Here is a 10,974-nt window from a genome sequence, read left to right as displayed (position 1 = left end):
GGGGGGGGGGGAAGCTCAAATAACACCTCAGCACCCAGGTTTCAGAGTGAAGGGGACAGCAGTGGAACAGTAGCCCAGGTCAATAAGATACTTGCCTAAAGTACCAAAGGATGTTTAGTGGTATCACAAGTTCAATACCCAGTTTATTATTGTCAGAAAACTTTCCTGACACAGGGGGTACACAAGATACTCCGACATGATAACAGAAAAACACTGCTACCGCAGGAAGTACCACATCAGAAGGTAAATGCACCAACCTCTCAATGAGCATGAAAAAGGTTACTGTTCAGAATTGGCAATAAATTGTAAATCCCAATCTAATTAGCCCTTGTGTGCAGAAAATGATCAATGAAGGGGACAGCAAACACATCTGAATTTTTTTGTCATCATTAAGAGTATGGAAAGTTCAGATTGCATTGTTGTTAATGGAAGTATATTTCCTTGATATTATTAGAATGAATGATGAGCGAAATTGGGCACAGTAGCCCATGTCGATAAGATACTTGCAAAAGTATCAAACTGTCGGGAGTTTGATGCCTGGTTCATTATTCCTCTGTTCTGGAATTAGCATCACTGTAGAATTTCTTGACTTACAGAAACTGATCATCAGTAATGAAACTGCTTCCCAATTATTTATATGGTATTGGCAAAACCTATTTTCATTACAATTCGTTAGAAGAAACTGTTTCCAGAGGTTAAACAACACAATTCATATCAAGTGGTACACAATTTTCACAATGGATTCTGGCTGAACAATTAAAATAGGCATTGAATTATTAAAAAGACTAAAAATTTACAATGATTTGAAAATTTTTAAACTCTTTAACAATTTGTTGTATACCAGGCATATTCACCACAGTGCTCGTGTCTGATTTCACGCTCGTGAGCACTTGATCAACGTCCCAAGTAAACACCTTGTACAAATTGCATTGAAGAGTTGAAATCATACTGATTTCATGCATTGGTATGCCAAACTTGCCATAAGGGTACTCCTTTTTTAATGATGGGTACAGGCAGTGCTTGCGACTAGAAAAAGGTTGAAGACCTCTGTTATATACAGACAGTCATTTCTGAAATTACTCACAAGTCATCCAAAAAAATTTGGTGACTTAATTAAATGAGGATAATTTTTTTTACAAATTTAGATAATGTGGTGTAAAATCATCAAATTTGGTACTTTTTTCTAACCGAGACTCTGAATAATCGTCAATTTCCACCAACTGTCTACATTTGCTCATGCTAACATCATGATTTTTTCCCTTTAAAAACGTTAAACTTTTTATCCGCAAAGGATAGCACATACAATCAAGAACATGTGTAAAAAATTTTAAATGAATCAATAGTTAAATATATAATATAATTTTTAATGATATTTCTATTAGAGCATAGTGTGTTTCACCATGTTAAAGGTATCAAGTTACCTTAAGTTCCACTGTACTAAATAAGAACGTTTAGGTGAAATTTGAACAAACATTCAAATTATTTAGTTTGCTGGCATCTATACATTCTGGAATAGAATGAGTTTAGTCAATTTATGCCTTTTCGTAGTGTTGTTTTTATGAATTTTCTGCAATGTCACTTTGCCAACATAAGACTTTAAACGTAATCTTATATATCTATCGATTATTTGTTTTGTCATCTGAGATTCATGTAGCTCTTCAAATCCCATCTCATTTTCAATTGGATGAAAAAAACTAATCCCTTCATTACACAGATATTCACTAGTTATAATCCTCAACTTAAAATCTATGTTTGTCAAGTTATTACTATCTCCTAGCATTAAAAATTTAAAAGCTCTTTCTGCAACTGAAATAATTTTGAAGACAGCCACAGAGCACAAATTGATACCACCTCTCGAAACAAATAACGAAAATGCTTTTGGATCTTGTGGATTAACAGAACTGTAATCATGTTCACTTTTTTCATATTGATGCAGCAACATGTGCTTGCACGATTGACAACTTATCTTTTTTAGAATGCTTCTAACAATATATCCACCTATGTAATATAGAATATTATTCTGATAATTAGATAGACCTGCAGAGTCTAAATATTTTGAATAAGCGGATAATATTAAACTCTCATTTTCAGAAAACTCTGGTTCAATTAGAGTTCTCTTTGGTGCCCTGAACTCTAGAATTGAAGGAACAAAAATTTTGCTGTCCATACAGTTTGAATTCCTAGTGGATATATTCCCGGCCAGAAGTAATTTTCGCAAAGACCAGCGAAACTGGCATGTGTTGGGATTATTATTAAAGCCTCCACAGGCTCGTACACTATTGAAAAACAATTCAATGTGATCTTGGGATACTTTGTACGTTAGGACATATTTCAATGGATGTTCCTTGTTCCTTCTTTGATAACAATTCTGAAGATAGTGCAGATACAGATTTGGCACTCACTATTAATCCTAAAGCAAACATTTTTCTTGGAGTTTTCAAAATTTCAACTTTTTCCAATGTTATTTTAGACAAATAATCAATGCTATCAGAAAATATACCATTCCACCACACTTGATTACTGAGATAAAGGAGATTTAAATCCTTTACCAAAAGGATTCCTGCAATTTAACAAATCAAATAAGCGGTCAATTACTCTGATGAATTCAATAGTGGCTTCTGATCCAAGGAATGATGCATTTTTTGAATGCAACAGAAATTCCATTGCATCAGCAGTTCCACTGCTCAATGTCTGAGCAGCCAAAGAAACATTCATGATCTTATTTCGAAAATTTACATGGGCAAAACCAAGCTTATTAGCAAACTTGAATCCTACTTCATCTTGAAGAGAATTCAAGGCTTTGATGTAACGCCAATGTAAATTTCCAGTTTCTGAGGCCAACTGCTTCTCTGCCAATGTGTTTCGTGCTAATTTCAACATATGGCATGGATCAAACACTACATACACAGGTGCCCGATTGCTTGGATGCAAGAAGTATGTTTGGTAGTCTTCAACTGAAGTGCCAGAACCAAATTTGCAACCCAAATGCTGAAAAGCACGAACATTGCAGGAAGCACCATCGGCTGTAATTGACCATATTTTGACATTGATGTCGTGAAGTTTTGCCAGACTAACATTTATCAATTGGCATAAAACATCAGAATTGATCTTATCTACAAAAAAGTTGGCAATCGGTACTTTGAAGTTCTTGGTGAAAGACACGATGACAAAAACCAATGCCTCGGAAGCTAGGCAATGCTCTTAGCCATCCACTAACTCAGCACATTCAACATACCCAGAGTATTTATGCTTACTTTTGTCCCACGTAATTTGCTTCCTAATAGACATAGAGTCAATTATTAGGGCACAATCCAGGGGAGTGCTTCCTTGTGCTGCAACATTTTCAACATATGAAAAAGCTTCACTCATGAAACCTGGGTAACATTTGGTAGAGCTCACCCATGATCTCAACATCGCTGGATGGGGAAGGGTAAACTTTCTTCGCAAATAATTATAAGAACGAGGAGAATAAAAATATAATGTGAGAGCAAATTCTTTCATACATGATGTGTATCGTCTCCCACTTGGTTTCACATTTTTATTCCTCAGCTGATGTACTAAGAGTTGAAATGGGGCATCTCCAAAAGTGCCTTTCAATAATGTAGCAGTTTGCGTGGGCATTCCACACACTTTTTGCGATGTTGTTAAAATTGATGTGAGATCTAATATTTTTTTGTCCCTCCGTTTCAATCTTTGCTGGAGAAGTTTTACTTTGCGCCTCAGTTCAGCTTTGGTAGGACTACTTGACTTTGGCACTTCAGAACTGATCTGGCCTGGAAAATTAGTGCTATCCTCCCTGGACAAAGCGACTGTAGCCAGTTCTGATAATGCTGTAGTAGCTGCTTCAAATTCATTTTGGCCAGCTGATTCATCCGTTTCGGCCATGTTGTCACGATGGGGAACAGCAGTTTTCAACCTTTTACAAATCTGGAAAAAAAAATCCTAATTAAAATATTAATTTTTCATATACAGTAAAACCTCTCCTAATCGCCACCTCCGAACTACTGCCACATTTTGTTGAAACCAAAGTAGTCTCCGATCAACTATTTCCAAATGTTCACTTGACACAGAGATGAAAAAATATGCATAACGCAATGAGAAAAATTATTTTCAAGGCAGTCCCCCCGCCCCCAAATTCTATGGGAAGATTATGTGCGTATGCTTTCTTTTCCTGGATATAAATGCTAGATGGGTGTTGAAAGCAGTGGAGAGAGAAAAAAAACAGATTATAGGGACAACAGAAGACATGCTGTCAACACTAATCACAAGGGGGAATATACAAGCTGTTAGATTACTGGAAAAACTTTATTTATGTGGCACTCCCTACTTCTAGGGATGGTTCAATCCGAAAAATATACTTCATAAATAGCGAATGAATAGAAATATCCAGGGTATAAATTTTTTGGGAGGGATGTGTCAATGTTCTTTTCATAAGAACATCTTCAACTATCACACTAAACATAAAAATGCCCTGGAAAGAAGACTTAATTAATTTCGGATGGTCCGATTAGTGGCCATTGTTGGGAGGTTTTACTGTAATTTTCCATTATAGTTTGCAAAATATTAGTTTCTAATTCTGTGGTATTTGGTCAGAACACAACTCCAAAATTACATTTTTAATATATAAGCATCTTCTTTGTCATTTAAAAATAAAAAATAAAGCATATACACAAATACAAATGAAAATATCATACACAAGCGTGTTGTTTAGCTGCACGCACACATTTGTGCATTCATCTCACTTATAACTAGTTACATTTAGCAAAACTTACTTTGATATCGAAAAAGCCATTTTTTGGATATATCATGTTCTCACCAAACACCATAGAATTTCTAGGTGAAAAACAGAATTTACCAAAAATTTTGAAAATTATATATATATTTATAACTATGTATGTCATACATAATTATTATATACATATTTTTTTAAATATAAACGCTGTGTACTACAGTGCACAATGGCTATTTGATTGTTCGCCACATAACAGAATACAGTGGTTAATCAAATATTATGTGCCAGAGCTGTTGATAACCATTTAAGTGAAGTCGATTGTACTTAAAAATTGAAAACCACTTAAACAAGGAAAAAATACCAACTTAATATCTTACCGATGGAGGGCGTTCAATAAGTGATCGGAGTCGTTTCTGCAAAAGTTGTGGAAAATCAAATATAGTAGGAACAGCATCATCTTTCAAATAGCGTTGAGAAGAAGACTTGTAGCTGTCAGTTGTGAAATGTTCAGCACAAAAGAACCGATGCTTAAGTAGGATGCCAAGACTTTCTTTTCCCAGCGTCCACCCATTGTTTAAGAACTTCTGGGTTTCGAAGAGGAAACCTTTATTTTAAAAGAAAAGTGTATTCATTACCAGGCTTCAAGAAAGCAAAGGATCAATCAATCATTGCTCGTAATAGCAGCGTAACAATAATTGTTTGATAATTATAATAATATAATTAGATATTATAATCATAATTAACACTTTGTAATGATTATGATTTTGCATATTTCGCTTTTCATATTTAAGCAAAAACTGATGATGTAAATAATATTAATTGCATTTTACTACTCCTCATTCTCACATTATTTCTCCAACATTGTTTTTACTAGAAATAGACAAGTTCAGGTCCTTTGTTTCTTTAATTTACAAGGGATAATTTTAGTTCTTCGAAGGCATTTTGTTTTTTTTAGGACATAAATGCAATTTTTAATGAAGCATATTTCATCAGTTTTTCCGTCATAAATATTCTAACCCAAATAGTTATAAGCAATTTCTACACGATTTCAAAAAATATTTTGAAGTTTAAAATTCATGTGGCATTAATTTGTTGTTCTGAATTATGCTCATAAAACAAAAATTGAACGCGAAATGAAATCTACATGCATATAATTTTACACAATTGTAGTATAGAAATAAATCCATGTTTTAATATAAAACCACGTGCACTTACTTATGAAACTGAAGTTTATTTCCATCTTCCTCCAATTTTCCCCATCGGTTGGTGCAATTACAGGCTGAACACGATATCACCATTTCTATATGTGCAGATGGACAACTATACTAATGAAATAATATGAAAACAACGGGAAAAAATGCTGAAGATGGAAGTTTCCCCCATTGTTTACATGCTGAAATAAGCAATGTTTTGCCTATTTCGCTCCGTCACGCCCACTTTTGTATTCCTCCGCGGCGGCTCGCGCACGTCTGTATTATTGTATAGCAAAGCTGCATTAACTTACAAGCGGCTTTGTTGTATAGGGAGTCTTCCTTCCAGTTTACTTATAGCTCAGTGCCTCAGGTAATATAAGCTCTACGCAAGCCTCGGAATCTCTGTCGTCTGCTTCTCTCCTGGTTACTTGTTTTGGGCGTCTCCTTGTGTCCTGAAAAAATTACTGAACTGGAAGTTCGAACCTTCAGTTCTGTTTGTGAGCTTAGCTTGTAGGGAACCGGACAAACCGTCTGTCGTCTGCTCATTAAGAGGTTCTTCGTTTTGGACGTTTCCTTATGCTCAAATAAAATAACCGAACTTTCAGTTTGGATTTCCAGTTCAGTTTATGAGCTTTGTTTGTAAGGAACTGAGAGGAATAAAGAATATGGTTTTTTTTACTTTTAACTTCCTTATCACCACATGAGTCGTTTTTAAATTTGAAATAAGATGGCAGCACATTACTGTAAAGTAGAGTGTGGAAAAATTCACTTTTTACGATCTTACCTGTCGTCTGCTTGTGTGGAGGTCCTTTGTTTTGGACAAAGGTTTCCTTGAGTCTTGAAAAAATTACTGATCAAACTGGAAGTTTGATCTTTCAGGTACTAGCGGCTAAAAATCCGACATTCCCTAGTGAACTCGACCAATCACAGAGGAGCGGGAATGAGTTACTCTCGAACCGTAAATTTAGCGGCGTAAACACTGTAAGAGAAGTGTAAACAACAAATTGAAACCTTCCGAGCCGGAGAAAAGTTAAAATAGTTCTAGAAGGAAGTGGTTGGGCCGTAACTATAGACCGTTCAAGTATTACTTAAGCAAAATTTTATGGGATTTTGGACCAAAACCTTCTAGATTTTAGTACCGTTATTAACCAAGGGGGCTTCGGCTGCCCTCCCCATTCTCGAGAGATACGCGGGTGGGGGATATAATGATATATTGTATAATGGGTGACCCCAAGTGACCTCCAAGAGATAAAAATTGAATTTAAAAATTTAAATTCAAATAATTTTAATGAAATATCGTATAAAAATATCTGTACTGTTTTCATTAATTTCTGTAAATTTAAAATGTTTTTTGAGAGCTTGTGATGAGAGGAAATATTTTACCCTGTATCCCCTTCCCCTTTTTAAAGGTAGGTCCTGTGTAAGCCCCCCCCCCTCCCCCGGGCCCTCTTTACTTCTCTTGTTGATCTGAAGCAACCTAGTAGAATAGATCGGGATTTCAGGACATTGCACTGCTGAGGTGAGCACCTCTACCAATCAACAAAACAACCATCAGTTGCCATTGTGCTTTATAATATTTTACTAACATCTTTTTTAGTTTTGCCAGCAAAACTAAAAAAATAACTTTTTGATTCCTTAATAGTGCATGTACATTTTGAATGCCCAGAAGAGCATCGATCAAGTTGGTTTCAAAACCCCTTTCATCTAAACCAGTTTCTTAACCTTTTTCAGCTCATGGCGCCCCCCATGGATCACACGTTTTTCTCGTGGCCCCCTGTCCTATCCAGGGCCCCTCATCCAAGAGTGAGATACTCTCTATTTTTTATTATGAATGAAATTTTAATAAATCAGATCAATCTCTGGAATCCTGGCTAGGCACAGATTCAAATGGTGGATTATCATCTCTCCCAGAAGTCAAATTATATTGTAAAAAACGGTCTGTGTGAAATACAGGATGATTCAACGAACATGCACGATAAATCGACCCTACCAACACATCAACCGTTGTTCTGGCGGCCCTCCATACTTAGCTTTAAGTAACATCTTACATATGAAAATCATAGTAGCAGATCCCATATAGTGCAGTCCCCCTCCCTCCATTATAGACATGAAGATCCGGGTCATGCCCACATAGACCCAAGGGTTAAGACGCCCCCTTCTATGGACGAATCTGATGGATTCTGAAAGTAGTAATATTTTTCAACTATGTTTCACTTTTAAAGCTTTTCTCTTCACAGCTCTCTATGACTTCCTTCACCACCTGTCATGTATCACCTTTCTTTGATTTTCTCCCTTGGCTCCCCCTAGAATATCCCAGGACTGCAAGGGGGCCATAAGGCCCCAGGTTGAGAACCACTGATCTAAACAATAATCTTCAATGCATGGTTTGCTGAGCTGTTTACTAATATGTGTAGCATATCTAAGTGCCCTGTGAGTTTCATTTCATTAAAATGTCAAATGTGGTCAAAATCTGGTCCAAGTACTGATGCATCATTTTCCAAATCACATATCAATGCTTTGATTAAAAGGATGAAAAATGATTCTATTAAAAATCTATATCAGTGCGATGAATGCTCAATTAACAGGAAATTTTTGATAATTATGTCTTTAGTAGTATGAGATACTGTATTAGATTTGGTTGGAAATGAGGACAGGGCTGCAACTGGGGGGGAAGACAGGTGGGTCTGGTGCCCTGGGTGCTGAACCAGAAGGGGCGCCAAATTCACTCTTTAACTGCTTCCTCTACATACAAGGGGCGCCAAAAATTCCAGCTTGCCCTGGGTGACAAAGTATCTAGTTGCAGCTCTGAATGAGGATACAGTACTGTATGAAGAAATTCGCTCCAGAATCACTTTTGTTTGTTGAAACACAATTTCCCATAAGTTTCAATGGAATATTGTTTGATTTATTCCAGGTATGGCTCAAAATTTAAAATACCAAGTTTGTTTTTTAAAATACCAAGGAATGTTATAAAGACGATAAAAACTGACCAAACGCTAAAATGAATAGCTTTGAGAGCTATAAATGAAAATTTATAGGAGTATAAGATACAGACTTTTTATTTTAAACTATGCACACAAACACCAGCTTTATTCTGCTTAAGCCAGTGTTAACACAGTCGAGTGTGTAGGTGTCCCCCATCCATTTGTGTTTTAGTACATCTGGAGAACAGATTACACAAAAGGGGATGTGAGTAAATCAATGCTCAAGTGACATTCTGACAATGATTAGCTTAAATTCATCTCATGATGCAGCTGATTTATGTCATTGCTTGCATTTGTATCAAAGAAAATGTTCATTAATCACATCCGTTAGCCAAGGCAGAAAAACTATGAAAAAAAAAATTGTTAGCCAAGGTACTGTAGTTATATATCCTCGATAAACTGATATATTCAATTTTCTTCAAACCCGATTTGAAGAAAGCCATGCCAATATGTTCTCATCCAAATGCTTAGATAATCTTCATTCCAATCCCTTCCTTCCTTGCTATTAAAAGAAAATATAAAACCCTATTTTTCCCTATTGGTGCTTACGTAATATTTGAACGGTTGTGAGAATAATAGAAATGTACAAATAATTATACACAGTGAGAGGGAAAAAATTTTTGAACATAAAATTTTTTATTAAGTCATATGTTATTGAATGACGTTTAACATAAATAAACAAAGTTGCACACACTATGTCATAGTCCCAAAGGCAATTAGAAATAAACATGATTTTATATATTCTGAAATTTAAATTTTTTTTTTAATTGCGGCTTGTATTTCCATAGATTGAAAATGCTATTTTTCATAGTATTCTGTAATACTGTGCAGATGTACGTGGTGTTTTGAATTTTTATGCATTATAGAATAAGCAATTTCCTGATATAGCAGAGAGGACCAGACCATCAAAATCAATATGAGATCAGACATTCTATAACATTGAAGATAAACATATATATACAGTAGATAAACAGATATAAACTGTAGAATAAACAGATATAAACTGTAGAATAAACAGATATAAACTGTAGAATAAACAGATATAAACTGTAGAATAAACAGATATAAACTGTAGAATAAACAGATATAAACTGTAGAATAAACAGATATAAACTGTAGAATAAACAGATATAAACTGTAGAATAAACAGATATAAACTGTAGAATAAACAGATATAAACTGTAGAATAAACAGATATAAACTGTAGAATAAACAGATATAAACTGTAGAATAAACAGATATAAACTGTAGAATAAACAGATATAAACTGTAGAATAAACAGATATAAACTCTAGAATAAACAATTATTCTAACAGCCGAGCGGATAAGGCCATCAATAAGATATTGCAGACATGATTCTACAATATTAAAAATAAACATGATCATGAATTAAATTTTTAATGTTATAGACCGTGTTGCTCTGCCCAAAGAGACTTTTTTTACCCTTTCAGTGGCAATCCTGAGATATCTTGTCAAACCTGATCTGCTTTATTTCTGTCACCCCAAAATATTTTGTCTTCTATTAAAATGCAGTGAAACTGTTTTTACAATAAAATGTTTTCCATTCCCCTCCAACCAATCAACTGTTAGTGGGCAGAGTTAGCTATTGTTCTAGGTTAGATAAGAAGAAGAAGCGAGAAAAAAAAGAAAAATATATGCTCAATATATAAATAATACAAAAAGGGTTCTCTTCATAGTAAGCCACACACGTAATGGCAAGGTTTTGCAATTTCAAATGTGGCAATTATAATGCTGATCAGGAAAATTTCAAAAACCACTTAAAGGGTTAAATGGGAGTTTGGCTTAGATTTGCACCTTAAAATTGAAGAACCAACTTAATCTGACCATCCCAAACAGCGGGGCTAAAACAACTTTTAATAACTTACCACTAATCATGAGCTAATCCCAAAATATTGGTCTGAGGATGTGTTGTATCCACAGTGTGTACCAAGTCAAGAAAAACCTTAAGGGTTGTGGAAATGATTAGTTTTCTAAATTCAAAAGTCATAAGCTTGTCACAAAAGTTCAGCGATACAAGCAGAAATTGTAGTAAACCACTTTGAAA

The 10,974-nt window shown here is 35.0% G+C and overlaps 1 protein-coding gene across 1 annotated transcript; it reads right to left on the bottom strand.

The window, feature by feature from the left end:
* Window positions 1-6,153, bottom strand: LOC149080973 (uncharacterized). The gene is made up of 3 exons (XM_089237694.1): window positions 5,948-6,153; window positions 5,110-5,336; window positions 1-3,927 (listed from the first exon to the last, which is right to left on the bottom strand). Exons 1-3 carry the CDS (start codon window positions 5,970-5,972, stop codon window positions 3,202-3,204), a joined length of 978 nt encoding a protein of 325 aa, XP_089093820.1. The 5' UTR covers window positions 5,973-6,153; the 3' UTR covers window positions 1-3,201.
* Between the last annotated feature and the right edge of the window lie 4,821 nt (window positions 6,154-10,974).

The sequence above is a fragment of the Pholcus phalangioides genome, unplaced genomic scaffold, assembly GCF_987345545.1.
Source record: "Pholcus phalangioides strain wild (caught in Gottingen) unplaced genomic scaffold, Ppha-v1.0 ptg000010l_1, whole genome shotgun sequence".
In the NCBI taxonomy this organism is placed as follows: domain Eukaryota; kingdom Metazoa; phylum Arthropoda; class Arachnida; order Araneae; family Pholcidae; genus Pholcus; species Pholcus phalangioides.
This window is presented reverse-complemented; position numbering and strand designations above follow the sequence as displayed.